Source organism: Pollachius pollachius (genome assembly GCF_949987615.1).
Source record: "Pollachius pollachius genome assembly, chromosome: 2".
Taxonomy (NCBI): Eukaryota; Metazoa; Chordata; class Actinopteri; order Gadiformes; family Gadidae; genus Pollachius; species Pollachius pollachius.
In genome coordinates, this window is record NC_136935.1 from 36731810 (window position 1) to 36753875 (window position 22066).

The 22066-nt window shown below is 44.7% G+C and overlaps 1 protein-coding gene across 1 annotated transcript; it reads left to right on the top strand.

Moving 5' to 3' along the window:
- Positions 1 to 753: 753 nt before the first annotated feature.
- Positions 754 to 21211, top strand: LOC307071676 (sphingosine kinase 1-like; the record flags this gene model as incomplete). Its single annotated transcript, XM_079730734.1, has 5 exons — positions 754 to 1183; positions 10557 to 10706; positions 14131 to 14225; positions 15860 to 15975; positions 20410 to 21211. 5 exons carry the CDS (start codon positions 754 to 756, stop codon positions 21209 to 21211), a joined length of 1593 nt encoding a protein of 530 aa, XP_079586860.1.
- Between the last annotated feature and the right edge of the window lie 855 nt (positions 21212 to 22066).

The window sequence follows — 22066 nt, forward strand, 5'->3', positions numbered from 1 at the left end:
TTATCAGGAGTGCAATGGGTGCCATAATTGACGTACATACATGCAAAACATTTGAAATGTTTAGTTTATAAAAGTAATGTCTATTACCAAACATTCAGTTGCAGTCACTGCGACATGCCATGCATCCAGTTGGAGTCCCCGCAAGACGCTAAAACAGACAGAATAATGAATTAGAAGGAGAAAGTCCATACAGATGTAGATAGCTTACCACGACAACTTGAGCGCTCGCATTAATTGTTGGAGCCTTGATACTTGCTCACTGGATCCTCAGAACTAGCATCACCTGCTCTATGGATAGTTTGTGGGGGCGCATGTTGGCTGATGACCACCAGCGCGCCCGGAGCTACGGATGGACTGCTGGTTCATCGTTAAAGTCAGTTCCAAACATGTTATTTTGAAGTCCACATTGTCCTGCTACATTTTCATGCGATACCCCTACAGAATATATCCAAATTTGCGAATGAGGTCCAAAATATTTGGATTTGTAACTGCAACGAGGAAAATAATAAATTATTTCTTTATTCTCATCTACTCGACAATTCTTCCATTGGGCCACTAGAGAGCGACATTTTCTACCTTTACACACGAGCAAACCAAATGATTAACGGCGGTGGAGCTCCTAAACGCAGTTGTGCACGCTGCTGCTTTGTTGAGTCTGACATCCTAGGCGCTCGGGTGGTATATGAGTGTGCGCGCAGCGTCGTCCCGGACCAAAGTGCACCGGTCCGCGGATCGTCTCCCCGTCAGCTCGAGATGGAACCGAAGAAGGTGGACCCGTCTTTAATAAACGACAGCAGCCAGGTGGTCCTGTACGGTGAATTCCTCGCCGCGGACGACCCAAAAGTCAAGTTCGTCGTCAGCTTGACCGAGACGGACCTCGCGGTCCAAAAGCTCCTCGCGCCCTCACCTGTCCTCGGGCGGAGCCGGCAAACGTTCAATTTAAAGGACTGCGTCGGTGCTCGGTCTTACCGGGAAGATGACAACGAAGACTCGGGGGCATACTTTTCGGTCTACTTTTATCCGTTGAAGAGGCGGTGGATGTCCACCAGTGTGTCGAGGCAGCGGGTGGAGCAGTGTTTCCAGGTCGCGTCGGTCCAGGACCCGCGCGCTAACCTGGAAGAGGCGGATAAATGGGCTCGAACGATCCGACAGCGCATGGGACACCTGCAGCCCTCCAGAGACGGTGAGTAACCTGTTTAAGTTCAAATTAACTCTATGTTATTGTTCATTGGGTTTATTAAGACCTAAATTATGGCCAATGGAGGTCCTAGTTTGTTGCATTAAGGCACTCTACTTTTTGCGCACTTTTCCATTTGTATCAGGTGTATTCTGCTCTTTTAATTTACTGTTTTTAAAGGTAACTCCATCCTATTCAGTAACTAGGTTAATGGATCTTTTGGAACTGGTAGCTAGACTTTAGCTCAAACCCTAACGCATCTCTCGGATGGTTTCCTTTTACTCATCTCTAATGAATGAAACATTAGCCCCGGACATACAAGGAGCCGCATCATTAAAGCATGATGCACACTAGCCGGTATGTTATCACTCTCAAGGCGAAAACAATAGCCCATACAAATGTTTGATAATGACAGACCTGTCCAATGACAATCATCACTCATAGTCTAATTGAGGGGGTTAGATAAGGAATCTCACGTATGTTTTTTTTCTGTACAAACTTATTCTTGACTTGATGACATTATGTTGAGGACACGTTATGACCTTCATAGCATTTCCCCATTGTGTAGAAATACATTTGGTATTTAAGGGTTAGGGTAAACAGGTTCTCTAATTCATTTGCTTTGGCACACTCAAACCATACATCATACATGACCACTTTCCTGGCCCTGAGCAGCTAAAGGCATTCCCTTCACACGCCCATGTTATTTAAACGTGGTGGCTTCAAGTGGAGAATATATTTTTGCAATATGTTGCTAATAGGAAGATTAACCTATTTCTACATTTAATTCAATCCTATCCATGACCATGCAGTTATTGGAATTTGACATTTTTCCAGCAGGGAAAACGGTATACCCAAATTCTCCCCCAAAGTCAGCTTTTTACACAAATGGTGGGAAACACAATCAAGGGGTCAATCCCCACCAGTGATTTGTTGATGAAAAAATATCTGTATGAATTTATTACCTGCTTGACCTGCTTACTCCCTACAGTTTGGTTTGAATATACCTTCCCTGAACAAGTCCTCTTGTTGGTGTTACCTTACACTTGACCCGCTGCACAGTACCTCTAAACAGCTCCACCTTTGTGTGGCTAGCCTTTCCTCCTTGTGCAACAAGTGCTTGAGTGCTTGAATTGCACAACATGTTACACTTGCTTTTATTTTCACCAAGTCAAACATAATGCAGACATCACCTCTTTTTGGGTTAACACCTTCAATAAACAATTGTCTCGCTCAGATGGCTATTGCACACACACACACACACACACACACACACACACACACACACACACACACACACACACACACACACACACACACACACACACACACACACACACACACACACACACACACACACACACACACACACACACACACACACAGAAAAGCCAGTTTCATGATGTTTGCCAAGACTAATGAAGGTCTAAAGGCCTCTGGCCTATGAGGCATGAAAACCGTTTAGAATGTAACACACTGTGCATCATCTTCAAATTGCAGACGATGAGGACATCTGCTTTATATTGAAATATACAATCCACCATTATATTACCATTGAATGCTGCTGTGATCAAATCAGAAATGAGCTGCATACTTAATGTCGAGCCAGGATCAAAAGAGCCCCGAATGAATCTCATTCCTTTGCTAGAGAGCATTAGATCAAGATGCCATCGGCCGCGGCTGACGGGGGATTATTGATCTCAGAACAATAGGGCCAATAACATACAACCTGCACAAGCAAGGGCAGACCTACCTCTAGTAATTAATTAAACAACCGTGTGTGTGTGTGTGTGTGTGTGGGTGTGTTTTCTCTCTTTGTATCAGAGGATGGACAAAACATTAATTTACTCTGCTTAAATCCCCATCCACAATGGATATAAATGACAATTGTGAGGCAAAGCTCAAGCTTTGTGGAGAGTGCCAGAGGTCTTTGTGTCTCTGGTGTGCGACCCGTTTCATTCTGTCTCCTATTCTATCGCTCTGTAACTCTGAATTACATTTTCAACCTTGTCAGACTTCTCTCTCTCTCTGTTTCTGTCTGTATTTCTATCTCCGTCATTCATCATCTTCTGAAGGGGGGCACTGCTGTCGCACTTGGAAAGCGCTACAACTCCACATCAAAGAAGATGCCCTCCCGCTGATACTATGCCATATTCAGTCAGACAGGCTTATGCTACATTTCTTTCCGAGTTGAAACAGCCTAATGTCATAAAAATATCATTATGACCTGATATCGTGATACTGCCTGCTATATGGTATTGCAACTTACTCTGCTGCTGCGTTCATTTGTCTTTGCTATACAGATATTGACATGGCTACATGTATTCTGTAGCCGTGCATAAAAATGCTGCAGAGCGTGCTTCCCTCTGAAGCGCTCGCCTATGATAAAACAATCCATTCACCGACTGATTGGCCACTGGGTCTCTCAAAGGGAGTCCCTGGGTTCCTCCTAGGGGAGGGAAATGTGGTTGTGGTCGTATCTCATGGTGGGCAGTCCATTTCCTGCCCATGAAGTCAGAGGTTTATTTTAAATGTCTGCGTTGGCCTCCTTCACTGATGTGTTTGGTTCACAGAGGGTGTGATGCTTGCGTGCAGAGCAAAAAGTAGACTTATACGGGGGAAAACCCTGAAGAGGCTGGTTAAAACAACACGGTGCCGTAGTTTAGTAAGCACTACAACGAAAGGGGAACAACTGGACGGGAGGCTATTTGTTTGTCAGTAAGACCGTTGGGCTTTTGCAGTTAGCGATGAGACTTCGGTCTCATCTTATGTTAAACTGACTTGCATCGCCCACAAGCTCTTCTTTCTTGTTGCGCTCGTCTCGCCCTTCATTTTCATCTCAATATAGCTCTTCAGACAGTTCACCACAACCTCCGTACTCCTTCTCCTTCTGCTCCCCCCCCCCCCCCCCCCCGTGGTTCAGCTCATTCAAAAACAGGGCAGAAACACGCACAACACCATGGCTTCCACACACACAGAAATTCACCTTTACAAAAAGATAAGGCATCATTTTACTGTAGGTAAAATACTTTACTGAAGCAAGTCTTTAGGAAAGGATCATAGGATTTCCCCTGCAATGTGTGCTTTGAATTGTGCAATACTGCATTATCTGTGATGTTGTCAAGGTTAGCCTGGTGGGAAAGTTTGAATGTGAGCTACTCGAGCACTGTAATATGGTATTGTTTGCACATGCTTTAATGCATTATAAGGCTTTATAATATGTAAATATATATAAGGCTTTTGGGGCATTTTATACAATTGTTCAAGTAAAACAGGGTTGCCATGGTGAATTGGTAATATGTTGGTTGTGTACGTGCAACTTGGGTAAGGGGTTTGTTGCTCCATCATGGGTAATCAGTAGCACTTCAACCTAATTAACAAGAATGTGAAACTAATTTGAAGTGTTTATCATGTCATTGGCTGTTCAGTGACATTCTTCCATTGACAGTTGTGAGTAATGCCAAACTCTCAGTAGGGTCGATATCAGTGCGATCAGTGCTTAATGCTAACTACAACGAGGCAACACCTTTTTATCAAAATGGCCGTTATAGGACCAGTACTCCCTTATGTGTATCTAGTATAGGCCCTTGTCATCAAGTTGTTGCCAGTGGATGTGTTTAAATAGCATAATTGATGTTGGTGGTAGTTAAGTTAAGTTGCAGTCCAGTTTGTTATCTTTAAAATATCTTTATGTCAATACACAGACCGCCTGGTTTAAAATGAACTGAGAGTGGACAGCAAGGGGAAGTGGATTTTTCAGTAATCATTTAGTAAGGTTAGGGGCAAAGGATGTTGATAATTTCTGTACTGACACACGCACGCACACACTCAAATTAAGTGGTCAAATCAGTTAGCACACATTTAACTCCACATGGGCAAGTCAGAGAGCAAACGGCCCCAAGTGTTTTATAATGATGCCAGCTGAGGGACCTATTGAAGCTGGTGAAGCAAGCCATAGCGCTTCATACAGCCCCCAATTACCACAGCTATTTAATCTCAGACAATACACCCACATTCCTCAATTACCAACAAGCTTGAAACGTCACAAGGCACTCAAACTTTGTGGAAGCATATGCCCTTCTAAAGACGTACCTATTTCTGAGTCCCCTGATGCTATCTCCATTGACACTGAATGACAAAACGTTACCTACTAGTCATAAGGCTGGACATTTTGATTGATATGCAGTGTTTCCCGCAGCATTGTATGGTTAAGGCGGCTGCCTTAACAACAATAGGGCCCCGCCTTGACTACCAATGTATAAAAAAAGAAATATATATATACTTTTTTTATTAATCTTTTTAATTATTATGCATTAACAAAGTACAAATACTCTCGTAGGGTATGGAAACATACTTCCATCAGGTACAAAGAATAAAGATAAATAATGGATTGGTAATACTGTTCACAACAATAGTCGTGCCATAAAGCTTTTTGAATGGAATTGAAACGGCAGCGCCCCCCTGCTCCTCGACCACCTTGACTAAGACATTTCCTGGGGGAAACACTGATATGACTCTGGGTCCCACAGGAATAATGACACATATGCTATTGTATGTTTGTATGTATGTTTTATGGTGATGGAGATGTACTGTTCTGTTGGTACTTTGATCTGCTTTGTGTGCGAATTGTGATCGCCTAAGTCTTCATAGAGCATTGGTCTGAATTTGAGCAACGAATAAGGATACAGGGAAAAATAATATCAATGCATAATTCAATGAATCCCACATGAGAAACTTAGTGGTTTCTGGACTACTGTCCCAGCCACTCAGAAGACTGTACAGTTTGTTTATACATTGGAAATTGTTATTATGTTCAATTACATTCGATTTATTTAGCTCACTTCTTGGTCCAAACAAAGCGACATGCATTCAACAATAAAGATCTAACCTAGAAAGTACAACAATTATTAGACTACATACAATTGATCAAATAAGCAAATAGCTTTAAGTACTGCAATATAAACAAGAGATTAAGTGCTAACTTTTTTTAGCATATGCATTATAATCCGTTCTTATTTTTCTTAATCTCGCCTTCCCAATGATGGCGGGCATTGAATCAGCTACTCAAACAGCACTTTTCCTCCAGATATCTGGTCATGTCAGCAGAATAGCTGTTTTTGTCACATTGTCCCAAAGTGAGGCAGCTATTACCACACACCACCACCACAGGCAATGGGTGTATTTCCAGAGATCTCCCCCCCCCCCCATTCCCCTTTAATTTGAGCGGCTGTTTCCTTTGCTGGGAGAGCCACACGGTCATTACTCCATTAAGATCTCTGCAGTGCTTCCCAGAGCCCAAGCTCCCAAGGCTAGAAACGGGACACCTGTGAAGGGAGCGATGAAAGACTGGGACCGCTCGGGTGTGTTTGAGGTGTGGAGCTTAGTGGAGCTTCATCTCAGTAGCCTGTCATTGTCTCTCGTCGAGATGCCCAAGCAGTGGGTTATGATGTTCCTAGGTGCTACTTTGTTGGGTTATCGGACAGGTTTTACGTAGCGTTGGATACCCCCCTGTCGTTAAACCAGATATGTTCCACCGCTCCTGAGAGTTTGTCTCAGAAGAAACGCATAAATCATATTCTCCGTTACGGCCGCCCTGAACGGCTTTCAAACAATTATTATTATTTTTTTATATCTCAGGATTCAAATAGTGGCCCAGCCATCACCATAGTAACTGAATTACCAAAGAAAAACAGCTCTTCCTTCTTCTGTAAGAAAAAGAATAAAAAGAGATTGCCGTATGCCCTTATATGGTTAACAGCATATCTCTACTCAAAAGTTGAAACAGAGTCAGCGGCCACCCTGAGCCAGAGTTATATCTCCCCAGGCCATGCCACATCGATTGCAGTGTCCTGTCCACGTTTCCGTCTGGTTACAATAAAGTTGACTTGCACCTTCTTGTTTTGGCTCATGTCTGGCTTTATCTGTGATTTATGTGAACGTCACACCTGGAATTAATCGATTGAAAACCCAAAAACCCGGCAGAAACTGAAGATGAAAGGCCCTTCTGCAATGAGATCCGGACGGGTGTCCATTAAGTGGTATTGTGTCAATGGAGTGCGCCACAGACCGTGAGGTCAGAACTCTGTGCTGAACCCGGGGCGACGGGATACATAACAGATCCTCCAGAGTGGATTGAACGCTGTTGGTCTTGGCTCAGATGGTGTTGGAAGATTTAGAAACAAAACGCAAGAACCGCAAAAAATGCTTGGTTTTTTCTTTGTCTCTCTATTCACTATAAACACACCTATCCAGTCGGTACATTTTCTATACAGTGTCAGTCAGTTGCATGGACTTGTAGGTAAAAAGTGTACCGGGTCCCGTGGTGAAAAGGGGGCATGTTTGAATGCGTGTGTTTCTATCAAGATTACACTAGCCGTGAGACCAGTGGTGGAATTGGGCCGGTGCTCAGCGATTCTACGGAGGCCTAGAGCTACCATTGTGCAACAATGATCCCATCTAAAACACTTGATCTGTAGTTCATCAAATAAAAGAATGGCCTTCCAGCTTATTGTACTATGTCATTTGACGTTGTTTACACAGACGTCCTCTCCGCCCTGGCTTTGTCTTTCACCAGTATTACTTCACTGCTTCACCTCTTCAACCATCAGTGGTTGAAACTGATTATTGATAACATTACTAGTGATTGTCACGTTAATTAAAAGTGTGGGTGTGGGTCGGGGGGTGGGGGTTGGTGCGTAATTAACTGGACATGTCACCGCATGTGCATTTTGTGAAGAATATTTTGAGGTTTCTGGGTTGGACTTGGCATTTATTGAAAAATGGGGCTGATTATTTTTTTTTTATTCCAGTTATAGCCCCCCTTGTCGCCAAAGGGGTACTTTACTTTTTAGAGACATGTGGTTTCTTTAAGTGTACCAACTTTGACAACTCTGATTCGTTTTACTTCGAAATGGTTGTGCTCCTTCGGCAACTCAACTGACGCCCCTGTTTGGATGACTCGTCTCCATGTTTCACCCAGAACATTAACTTCATTAAGTTAATGTTAAACGCTTTGTGGTTATAGCAAAAGCTTTGCTCATTTTTGAGGAGATAAGATAACAGTTACCCGTGATTTATCTTCTTTCAATACCTTAAAACCTGATTGCCAGACTACTGCTGACCTCCTGATACACCTTTTGGATCTATCATTACCAAAAATAAAACAATAAGTTAAACCTTAACCAACCTTAATCTTAAATTGACATAAGCACACACCATTGCGTCACGTAATATGATTTGTGATTCTGACGTTGTATCCAACATAGGAATCCAAGCTTGGTTCAGGATTTGTTTTTTTTTTCTTTTGTTATCCTTCTCAGGGTCAGACCAGAGCAGTGACACAATCATTTAGTAGATCGGTGTTTGATCTGAATCTAAGTTCTTCCTCCCTGGGGCCGTGCGCGACGATACAGGTAGCCCTGGACAATGACCGCACAACTGATTTGAAAAAGCGGATGAAGAAAGTTATTTGGAACAAAATAGTGTTGCTTTAACTGCTTGCTAAATAAGCCAAATTCTCGTTTTGGAAGTCATCATTTTAACATAGTTTATTACAGCTACACAAACTGTTGTTGATTCATGTTTGTGTTATCTCAAAGATGTTTTAAGTTCAGTTTTGAAGCTTATGCTCTGACACTTGGGAATTTACATCAGCCCGGTAATGCTTGCCGCCATCGGGTTCATATGGGGGGGGATCTCTAAACCTATCAAACACAACAATCCCTCCCTGCTCTGACCGCGACACAGAATATTAGACGCCAAACATCCAAAAGCCTGTTGCCAACACCAATCTGACAGCTGTTTGTGAGTTTGAACAGAGGATCTGAGAGACGACGCCCTGTGCCTCAGGTGGTTCAGAGGAGCGTGTGCTTGATGTGTGCTTGTCGCCAGAGAGAAACTTTGACCTCCAGTATCGCTGTTAGCTCCCTAAAGTGAATTGAAACACAAGCCTGTGTCAAAAACCTGCAAGTCAGGAATAAGCTCAACTGTGTACAGTTGACTCATTTTTCTCCACTATTGTCCCATCTATACCACAAAAACCAGTAGTACAAGGTCCAGCCCATTAGGTTTCTCACTTTGTACAGCTTCCCTACTTTCTGCTTACTATCTCCAGGAAGTCTTAAACTAAACCTATTTATCAAACTAGGATTGTGAACCAGCCAACATCTCTGTTGTACTTTAACTTTTTTATGATTTTTTCATGTACGTAAGTAGTTTACTGTCACAAACGCACCCTCATTGCAAGAATGAGTTTTTGCTTTATCCTTTCACATTGTGATTAACACCTGGTTGGTCTGTATTCAAGTTCCTTGCTGTGGGTTGTATTGGATCTCTTTAATACACTTCTGTGTATTTAATACTTGGTATCTATTGTGATCACTGCCCATGGGTTCCACCCACATTCCTGTGTGTGTGTGTGTGTGTGTGTGTGTGTGTGTGTGTGTGTGTGTGATCCTAGCCATCGCTGCGACAGAGTTGCTAGGCAATGTGGCTGATGGGAGGACTGAGGGAAATGCAGGGGTTAAAGTTGATCAGTATTCAACAGGTGATGGTTTGGCCGCTTGTATAACTGAAACTTGAGACTGTACCGTCTTGATTCTCGGCGTCTGCTTACACGCATGCAAGCATGTTCTTACCTATTGTTGCTCATTTCCCCATTCTCTCCCTACGCGGTAGAGCTTGAATCGGGCCCAGAAAATCAAGCCTGCCCCGCCCCGAGCCCATGCACGGTCTGTCCGAGCCCGGCCTGGCCCGACGCATTAACGTGCCCAATTTCAACCCGACATTTTTTTTAATACATGGGCTGTTATATCTGACGTTCTCAAATACAATTCAGAGTTGTTTGAACTACAGAAATCTGTTAAGAATTATCTAATAAATAATGCAACAAGGTCGAAGCATGTAACTGCGCTGTTTGTTTATTCAAAAATGGAATTGATTGCAAAAAATCGGAATGAAGAAACGTGAACAATGATGAACACTGACAATAAACGAGAAGGAACTAGTTGCACAGCACAGCAGGCCCGTTGTGATGCGTGTGAGTGAAGGAGACACTGCAACATGTGTGGTGTGTTTTTATATATTTTTTTACTTTGTGTAACTTTGTACACATTTGTAACTTAGGCCTACTCTGCTAAATATATATAGGCCTATAATATTTCTGTTTATGGCATAGATTTCTCCTCAGATTAGGCCAATAAAGCAATGATTAAAAAAAGAAAAAAAACACAAACGCTCGATCAAAGGCCCGGCCCGACCCGGCCCGAGGATAGTGCTGGGAAATATCAGTCGGTCTCGGGGCAGAGAATCTAAACTCTACTACGCGGCAGCCTCTCCATAGCTGTGTTTTTGATGCGTCTCTCTCTGTGCGGCGTTGTAGGGGTGTTGCTGAGCGAGGTACGGCGGCCATGCAGGGTCATGCTCCTGGTGAATCCGCAGAGCGGGAAGGGCCAGGCCCTGGCGCTGTACAACGGACCCGTCCAGCGCATGCTCCACGAGGCCGGGGTCCCACACACACACTTCATCACCGGTGAGTTGACACGCATGCACGCACGCACTCACGCACACACACACGTTGATCTCTTGTTCACCACAATAGATCTGCTCTCAGGTTTGTGCAGCGAGAAACCTGATCACAGTGACTCTGAAAACGTGAGCCGACCAGAAATGCATCCATGAGGTAAAGATCTCAAACGACTAATCAACAAAATGGATGCTTTTGGAATGAACACAGAAGCTACTAAATATATCATAGGGATGGGGTGGGGGGGAAAGAGAAATACGAGTATTTTATTCTTTGCTTAAATAATACTTGGATCGCCAAGTTGGCAAAAACATTTGCATTATTTCAAGTAAAGAACGCGCATAATTGCACAGACAGTGACTCTCACGGTGTCACTGTGCACACAAAGCAGTCTGCTGTGTATTAATGTCTCTCTCTCGTGTCACTCACAGATTAACCATCATGCGTGCGCACACTTGCCACATCCGATAACATATTTGTCGGTTAAATCCTCTTTTATGCTGCTGTTGGACTCATTAGTCTGATCAAGTGTTGCTGACCCACATGCATGCAGAGGTCTTACACTCTTGCATATGCCCTTTATTTCATGATCAAATATAACTTGTCTAGTCTTCTGAGTATGCTGTTGCTGTGTTAGGCATCATTAAGCGTCATTCCTAGCAGGAAAGAGGAGTATCATGGGATAGTGAAGTGACAAGACATACATAATTTATGAGAGATAGAGAAAGGGAGAATTTCAAATCTGGGTTCAAGCCAGGCAATGAATCCAATGCTATGCTTGAACCTATATTTAATCCTCCAATCTACATGCAGTTCAAAGCACTTCCCTTCAGAGTCAGATGGTCCATATGAAAAACTATCTCTCAGAGAAAGATTGTTCCAATATTTCCCAACAACATAACACATAGTCGGTGACAGTTGAAACAAGTTGTAGCATTTCTGGATTCACTCCCAGAGAGAGGGAGGGCCTGCATGGGTCGAGAGGTCCCTTGACACCACTACCTGCCAAACCACCCGAGGGAAGAAACCTTTATAGATCAGGTAAACTCTATGTATTCCCAAGGGGGGAAACTGGGTTGCTACACAATCCCTTGTGGACAAGCAAACCACCTTTTAAGACACATGTACAGTACATCACATTCCAAGAGTGTGCTGTTTATGTTCGCTGATCGCTCAGTACACAACACGTCACATGACATCATCATAAAAAGTTTAACTCTGATTAAAAATGGTCCGTCCATCATAAAAGGGTACAAGTGCGCATGAACAGCAGAGCTACCGGATCCTAGATGAAGAAGATTCACGTTTGCTTTATATAGTGACCCTCCTGTTGAGGGAGATGTTTAATGTTAAGGAAATGTGGGAGGCACCACACGTCATGGTCATGTCTCCCACAGTTCATGTCGCCCACAGTTCAAGGGATCAAATCCGACTTTTCGTGTTTGATTGGTGGCGTTGTTCCATCTTGTATTATGACCTTCACTCTAAGGCGGCTGAGGCAGTCGACTGGTATGAGGCAGTTATCCAAAGCATGTGAAGTAAAGGTGTACTTAAGGAGTTCACCTTTGAATGAACGTTTGTGGATGTACCCACGACTCAGGCCGACAAATCAAACACCACCAAATGCTTACGATATCCCCAACAGGGCAAAATCAAATGCACTAACATGAGTGTAAAAGGAAGCAGTTCAGCGTGGTTACATAAGTGTCAGCATAATGCCGTCACTCAGGCTATTTATGACGGCCCTCAGGCCAGGGAGGACACATTTTCCGCCAAAAAGAAACCCATAACCCCAGCAATGCAGTGAACAAGGGGAATTCCAATGGGAGTTGGGCGTTTCACAAAATCACATGAATCGCATCGGCCAATAAGGTAGGCTAATCCTGGGGCTATGACCGTCTCTCCTCCGCTAAAGACAGAGCACCCAACAGACCACAGCGACTGCCCACATACTTTAGCCTGCTCAACCTCGATGGCTCGTACCGACGTGTCCCGGGCTCGGCCCATTCGAACCCTTTTCAACAGGAAGTGGTCGTGTGCGACCACTGGCTGGCGGCGAGCCAACCCTAGACTACAGCTGTTTGAGAGCGGTCCAGAAAAGCCATTGCTGTGGAGCAAGATGAACCGGTTCAGACCACAACGCACTAAGACCGGGGCTCTGTCGCGTTGATCCTTAGGATAGATATAGAAAAAAGTAGTACTTAGTAGAGGACAGTGGTAGAACACCAAACACACACACACACACACACACACACACACACACACACACACACACACACACACACACACACACACACACACACACACACACACACACACACACACACACACACACACACACACACGCGCGCACATCTCCCTACGTTTCCCTTCTGCCCTCATTCTCAAGATCAACACAACCATCACTATAATGCAGCCTCCGTAATGTATCCTCCACTCACACTGATAATGCAGCCGTACAGGGCATCCGATAGCACAGCAAGACCTGGCTACACTACCAGAACAACCAGCCAATCAGCCTGCAAGGGCTTCATTAATATTAATAAATGCCCACAAAACAACCTCTCGGCGTCCAAGTTGGTAGATATTAAAGTAGGAGGGGTCACGTAATGAGGGGTCATAATTATCACTACACATAACGGGTTACGCAAGAACCTTTGGTCGAGAAGTACCGAGATGAGAGATATCCTTTGATGAAACAACTTGAGAGTTGTGACGGATGCAGTTATGGTCTGGTGCACACGACTGGCGGAATGCCCTCTTCACCTTGAGACGAAAAGAAGAAGAGAGGATAGAAAGAGGGAGATAAAACCAGAGAGACGCCGCCACAAAACAAAACACCCTGCAGGCCCTATGACAAACACAGGAATGCATACGCACACACTCGAAGCTGTTCAGTGGTGAGTGACAGGTCACGCACTGTTGGCTGTATTGAGTGTTATATTTCCGTGAGTAAACAAACAAATAGTAAAATGCAGTTATAGTAATGCAATTGTAAAATGCTTAAAACTGTAGTGTGTGTGTGTGTGTGTGGCTTGCGTATCATGTTGCCTTTGAAGGTGATGGTTGCACTTGATTTGCGGCGTATTTGTATAGTTGAGAGCCTTCCAGCGGATCAGCCATTGTGAAGCTGGCTCATTTGACTGAGTGCTGTGGGATAATTCAGGAGTGGAACACAGTGATCTTATTGGCAGTGTGATAACTCACTTCATCAGGAGGGATGTCCACTCTCTCGCCTGGGGGCCTCTTTCATTATCTAACCGAAGCGGTCTAGTGTGACTGTGTGGGGAAGAAAAATCAAAAAGCCTAAAGAAATAAGACGCATTTAAACGTGATTTTTTTTTTTTGCATGCATGGAGCGCAATGAACTCACTGCAAAAAAAGGTTCCACATAAAGTGTGTGTTTGTGTGTGTGTGCGCTTGTGTGCAGAGCGGAAGAACCATGCCAGAGAGCTGGTACGGGAGGCTGACCTCAGCCAGTGGGACGCCCTGGTCATCATCTCAGGAGACGGATTACTCTACGAGGTACACAGACTTGTAGACAAAGACGCAGACACACAGACGCATGCGCGCATGCATGTGGGTCCACTTATACACACACACGCATGCATGCTATTGGGTCCACCTACGCACACACACGCATGCATTTGGGTCCAAACACGCATGCTTGTGGGTCCACACACACGCACGCCGAGGCTTGCATGGATAAACATGCACACACTAGGGGGGTAACTGTTTATTATTCTTTTATCTTAACAAAGCCAGGGAAGGCTCACTTCAGCATCAAATGCTCCATTTCTTGTCTTTTTTTCTTGTGCCCTCACATGAATGGACTTCCTTTATGCCATTGTATATCTTCCTTTAAAAAATAAAGAAGATATGAAACATGATGCACCATGAACCAATAGACCTGACAGTGTGGTCCCATCCTGATCCCCCATGTTAATCATAATGGGAAAAGTAGTTGATGCGTGATATGGCCGAACCATTTCGTCGCCTCATAGTCGGGTTTATAAGGGTCTATTTCATTATTTCACTTTTGCAACCAATTCATGTAAATGTTTGACTTTAATTGCTGAGATTACCAGTATGTACATCATAGCGTAATGTTCACTTGTTTGTGGCTGTAACCAGGGGTCACCCACCTTATTTACCAAGGGCTACTTGTTTGATAAAAAACTTCCTGATGAAGAAAGTTGCACGGTTCACCTTTAATGATAAGAATATATTTTAGACGGAGCTCCATGGTGACTGGTGCTATTTTAAGACCATGCCCTGCGGGGATCTCACCTGGTCCCTGTGGGCGCCCAGGTTGGCTACCCTGCTGTAGACGGTATGAGCACAGCCAAGCCTTTAGTGGTTTTCTTGTTTCAATCTGAGTTGCAAATGTTCCCTGAGGGCTGAAGGGAGAGTTAGCAAGTTGGTAAGTTGCTCCCTTTGGCCCTCGCCAGAGTTGAATCTGGCCGGCGTTGCCGTAAACAGCTTGACACTTCGGAGGGGCTCCCTCTAGTGTGTGTGTGATGTGCAGCGAGGGCCTTTGCTGATGTATCCATCACTTTTGTTACCATGGCATTTGTCCACACGGAATCTTAACGTTGCCTAAATGAGGCTGGTGGAACTAAGATCTGCCCCGCCCTCTCTGCTCGTCATCCTCCACCTTCATGTTCTCTACTGACCAGCGGGCCAATCACAACACAATCACTGACCTTATCATAGTAAACACACACACACACACACACACACACACACACACACACACACACACACACACACACACACACACACACACACACACACACACACACACACACACACACACACACACACACACACACACGCGCACACACGTGGAAGCTCCACTGCACGTCTTAGAATGGGGATCTATTTCCAGTTTCTATGGGCTTTTGACTTGTTTGATCTGCTTCTTCTTTTTCTTTGTTTTTTACACGATTGCTTAAAAAAATAATATAAAAAAAATATGTAAGCATTGTGTACAGCCTGCGCTGATGCACTCGGCCACACGGGGAGGTTACTATTTATTGTTGTTGACTCTTATGCCAGCCCGGAGCTGGAACCTACTGTACGGTGAACACAAAAAAAGAAATGGTCCCTGAACTCTATAGAAAGAGGAGTGGCATTGAGCTGTGTGTTTGTGTCAGGTCATAAACGGTCTGCTGGAGAGGGAGGACTGGGAGCAGGCCATCCACACCCCTCTGGGGATCCTGCCCGGGGGCTCAGGGAACGCACTGGCGGCCTCCATCCACCACTACTCTGGGTAGGTTACACGCTAGCACGCGGACACACGCTAGCACGCTAACACACCAGCACCCATCCTTGCCAGCACCCATCTGCACCAGATAAAAAGACTCAATCCCTCATTGGCGAGGGATGAAATGGACACTGAACCGCCATCCAAACCCAGCTCCGCCAGATAGAAGCACTTTGCTTGAAGCACTCCGTCGTGACTTGTAGTATACAAGTCATGACAGCACCAATGTGAAATATAACTGTGTTCTGTCTGTATATATTATATAGCTTACAATATATAAAGTAGGCCTAATTCAATTATATTAAATTTCTCTTACACAAATATGTCACTTCGATTGATTATCAAACTTAATTTATTCATAATCACAGATATAATTGTGTTGGTTCCATTTGTCTGAAACCAACCAAATATATTACATTTTTCATAAACAAATCATTCAAATTCATTATGCTACAATATAAAACTAAATACAAGTTAGACAACCGACACACACTCATTGTTCATACTATTTTTTCGTTCATACAATTATAATACAATTGTTGACCTGTCCCTCAATCGAATACCCCTATCTAATTTTCCAATATAGCCTATACAACTGATATAGGCTATAACTAATTGTATGGGTTATTGTTTCAGACACACATATCACACATGCGGCCCTATTTTAACGGTCTGAAACGCAAGTGAGAAGCGCCAAGCGCAAGTAGCTTTGTGGGCGGTTCTATGGCAATGTTGCTATTTTACCTTGCGCCCGGCGCAAATCTAAAAAGGGTTGGTCTGAAGTAGCCTAATTACCCATAGGTGTTGTTTTGGCGTAACGTGCAATAAACCAATGAGAGTGCCATCTCCCATCCCCTTTAAGAGCCATGAGCGCATTTGAATCTGACAAGTTGATATTTTGACAGCACGTCTGCAGTCTCCGATGAGACAGATGCACATGAATTTCAAACTTCAAATGGCTCAGTTTTATTCACACATGGAATAAGGTTTTCTTCCACAACTTCAGAAATACCTCAAAGTCCTCAAATAAATTCCGGCAAAGAAAACTTAACACACATATGATATGCAGTAACTGTGCAATACATGCAATACATTATAAACATTGTTTCTTATCAGTATTGTATGCATTATCGTTATCGACTTGTCTTCCTAATATGCATGTGTCCCACCGTTAATATACATTGTCATGGACTGTATTATGCGTTACATGTTTAGTTTGCGTGTGTTTATACAGATTTACCGACGCGTGGCGCAGGAGGGAAAAAAACACATTCATTAATTCTTTTGCACATACACACACGCGCGCCCGCATTCATCATTCTTTTTAGCACTCACTCATCAATCCTAAAAGTTATGGGCATGTACACGATGTCTGTGTCAAGAAAATATGTGTTTGCTGTACAGTGTTTGCAGATGCATTGATTTAAAAGTACATCTTATTACTGCTGTATCAGCTGGTCTTTCCCAAATAATTTACCAAGAATGTGTGGCTAGGTAGATGAGAGAAGCAAAGTGTATGCGCGAGGTGCACAAGCAACATTATGCATTCACCCTTAAAATAGCATCTGAACAACGCGCCACTGGCTTTAAACCAGGTATTTCCTGGTTTATGGCGCAAGTGATTTCTGAAACTGCAAAATAGCACCAGGGAACGTTTGTGCCAAACCGCCCCTTGAGGCGCAAGATCATTCCCTAATTTACCGACGCGTGGCACAGGAGGGAAAAGAACACTCTGCGCCAGTTGCAAACTAGCAACGACACATGCGCCAGTGAGAGTCAATTGTGCCGGATGCAAGATAGGGCCCATGGAGTGGAGTAGTGAACCGCGTGATTAGTTCCTATTAATTCTTTCATACAATTATAAAGAAAAAAAACAACATTTTATCCCACACAGGCAGGCACAGGCTGAATTACATTCTAACATGGCAAAAGTATGAATATCTTGCCAGGATTATTAGCTCAACAAATTCAATGTCCATCATTTCAATGTTAACAGAAACTCCAATGGAGTAAATGGGGTGTTGGATGTGTTCGCATAGCTGCTGTTCTATCGAAAGCACATATAGGCACTGGGAAAAACCAGTCCAACCAGTACTGCAGGCCGCTCCAGGTATGCAATAATTTACAGACGCCAAGTGTTGGTTCAGTAGCATTTTTACCTGGGTTGGAAGTCTGCATCTGTGAACCACCCCCAATGAATCACTTGCATTCCATGATACCAGATACCTCTTTTGTTCTTACTAGAAGACGGTATACGCTGCATGGGAGTGGTTACTGATGCATACTAGACTTTTCTACCTGAGTGAGAAATGCATTCCATTGATCTCATTAACACTTAACGTACCCAAACAAAATGTTTGACAGTTTGAGTTTCTGTAGGATTGGGTGATGACGGGGAAGCTCCATCTATGAACTGTCTTGCTACTTTAAACGGGCTGAAGTCTACAGCAGGAGGTATTAAATGGACGAGTGTAATGGTAAACAAATAAATAATCGAACAAAATGGTTTACACAGATCGGTTCATACGTCCATGTCCTAAACAATCAACCTACACACTTGTTTCTGAGTGATCCACTGGTGGTTCAAAACAGTCAGAAATACAGATGCACATGATACTACCAAGCAAGGGCCAGCAGTGCCTCCAGATCATGTTGCTAAAGGACCCCACAATGCAGCCTTTCCTTAATGGAGCTGGTAGTTTCTTTAGCAACGCAGTGTGTTTGGTAGGAGAAGGTAGCACGGTCCACGTGTTGGCATCACACAAAGATCCTCTTGCTAGAGCTGCCACAACAATGAGGGGAAGGGGCCAGAGTCACTATTGTTTAGCTAGCTCTGTCTCTCTCTCTCTCTCTGCCTCTCTCCCTCTCTGTCTGTCTGTATGTCTCTCTATCTCTCTTTCTCTCTCTGTCTCTCTCTCTCTCTCTTTGTCTCTTTCTCTCTATCTCTTTCTCTGCCTCTTTCTCTCTTGCTCTCTCTCTCTTTCTATCTCTCTGTGACTCTGTCTCGTTCGATCTCTTCGTCGTTCAATCTCTTTCTCCCCTATTCATCTTTGTTTAATTATCTTTCTTCTATCTGGCTAATTCTCTGTCTATATATCTATGTACCTACCTATCTAGTTATCTATCCCATACACTCTCTCACACCCACATATTCTGGATCCCCCTGGTGTGAGTGTGTGTTTGTGTGTGTGTGTGTGTCTGTGTGAGTTGCAGCTTGTCCGGAGGTAGCCCTAGAGCTAGAATGGATCTGGTATTATTCTCTGCTGAATGATGTAGAAGTTCACTGAGTCTATACGCTGTTTGTAGATCAAATGACCTAGAAAGTTACCGTGCACACTGTATAGAACGCCAGCGTCCATTGTGGCATCAATGGTTCTAAGCCGTATTTGTTGGGACCTGGAATGATTAGGGGTCTGAGTCTCCACTGACAGGGTTTCTTAAGTTGGACCAAGCCAGTGTTTGCAGGAAGTATAGGGGGAACTCTGCTGAGTTGGTGAATGGCTCCCCCTGCTGGTTGCTGATCAACATTGCAACATAAATAAGTAGGGAGAAGGATTTCAAAAAGACCTGGACGGACTTCAATGAAGCATTAACATATGATGTTCATACCAGGATATCTAGTCCCAGGTCAAGATATCACCCAGATATATAAGTAGATCCAAAATGTAAAGCTGTTGGAATAATGTATTAATTATAAGAATCTATCACATGTGATGTGTGATTATCCTGATGTATTATAATAGGAAAAGGAATGCGAGGTAGTCCATGTTTTTGTATGATTTATTTTCTTAACCCAACAGTGCCTTAGATGAAAAGCCAGTTGACATCTTTGTAAAAGTTTTGAAAAGGGAGTGGTGAAAGTCTAGGGAATATTGATGTAGAGTTTGAGACGGCCACACGTGTGTGTGTCTGTGTGTGTGTGTGTGTGTGTGTGTGTGTCATGCAGATGGATTTGGATATGGGATGGGGGTTGTCTATCCATTTATCCATCTGTCTGAACTCTCACCCCAAACTCCGTCCACCAGATGGGGCTCTTATTGTCGCCTGACTAGGCCTGCCATTTTGGCAGGCCTAGTCGTCCTACCCTGTCCTGCCTCATGCATCCCACTGGAGACTCCCAGAACCTACTTGAGCATCCTAACTCCAAACCCACAATCACAGAAACAAAGCACCACCTGGATACATTGATAAATAAATATATCAATAAATGGCCCTGCATCCCGCTCCACCCCGCCTGCCTACTTCACAGTCTAATAATATCATCATAATAATATATATAATTGGTACGATGATATCAGATACGTTATGAGATTCGATAAAAATCAGTTCTTTTGATTTTTGAAGTGGATATTTGGTTCATATTACACTAAAATGCTTTGTTCAATGCTTCTTGACTTTGTCTCTCTCTGTTCCTTCTCCCTCTGTCTCCTGCTCCTCCAGAGGCCCGCTGGTGTCCAGCGAGGAGCTGCTGGTTAGCTGTGGCTTCATCCTGTGTAAGGGCCTGGTGTCCCGCATGGACCTGACCTCGATCCACCTGGGCTCGGGCCAGCGCCTCTTCTCCTTCCTCTCCCTGGCCTGGGGCTTCGTGGCCGACGTGGACGTGGAGAGCGAGAAGTACCGGCACGTGGGCGCGGCCCGCTTCACCGTGGGCACGCTGGTGAGGCTGGCCTCGCTGCGCGTCTACCGCGGCCGGCTTTCCTACCTCCCGGCGGACGACGACGGGGACACCGCCGCCGAGGGGGGAGCCATCCCCACTGGCGGCGGAGAGCACACCTTCCGCAACACCTGCAGCTCCAACAACGCCCTCAACACAAAGAGGAGGGAGACCCCCTCGCTCTACGGCCCCGCCAACTCCCTTTTGCCCCCCGCGGATGGGCCCGTGCCCGGCAACTGGGCGGTGGTCCCGGAGGAGGACTTTGTGCTCATGCTGGCCATGTACCAGTCGTGCCTGGCCGAAGACCTGCTGGCCGCCCCCAACGCCGCCTTGGACCAGGGCGTCATCCACCTCATGTATGTCAAGGCGGGGATATCGCGCGCCGCGCTGCTCAAGCTGTTCCTGGCCATGGAGAAGGGCACTCACCTGGCCACCGGCTGCCCGCACCTGGTGTACCGCAGGGTGCGGGCCCTGCGGCTGGAGCCCTACGCCCCGAAGGGCCTGATCACTGTGGACGGGGAGGCGGTGGAGTACGGGCCGGTGCAGGCGCAGGTGCACCGGGGTTTGGCTAGGATGATCACTGGATAACTAAGCTAACAGCTAAGCTAATGGCTAGTGGTACTATGACGGGCTCTAACAGTGCAACAAATCGTTTTTTTAAGCAATATATTGGTTATCTGATTTGTGGTTGAAGGTTTGTCTAGAAAACAAGTGACCCGTACAATGTGTGTAGTCTGTGTGTTAGAAAGACGCACTACCCCATGTGACAGTCCAGGGTATACCTTCATGCTTTTAAAGAACACAATACACCAATGAAATGCGTCAATGGCACGCTTGCGTACTACTTCAAAATGTACGATGTACTATGTGGTCAAGCAACCATATCACCATGACTCTCTTCTCATGTGCTCTGATGTAACACAGAGGAATCAGACTCATGCCTTTTGCTGTGTGTGTGTGTGTGTGTGTGTGTGTGTGTGTGTGTGTGTGTGTGTGTGTGTGTGTGTGTGTGTGTGTGTGAGAGAGATGTGTTTTGCACATTTGTGTGATGTCTCTGCGTGATGCGGGCACGCTAATGTCCTAGTGCTACGGGCATGTGCGGCAGTGACTTGTCGCGTCATTCACATGATTATCGCTGGATCTTTTGCACCAGTGTTCCACCGCGGCCCTGAAGGCATCTGTGTGACAGTTTGTTGGGAAGTCAACCGGAGGCCCCTAGTGCCATGCTCAAGGTCAACAACGCTCCAGCCACCCACTACGGCTAATGGGGAAGAGCACGGCTGTAACTCCATTGGAGTGGTTAATGCCTTTGATCAGGCTATATCACAATCATGCACAAAGCTTTTCAAATGTATTTTCATATTGTGATACACTGAGTCCGTCAGAATTAATTATGATACACCCCAAGAGAATAATTGTATTTTTATCTTTAGATGAACTGGG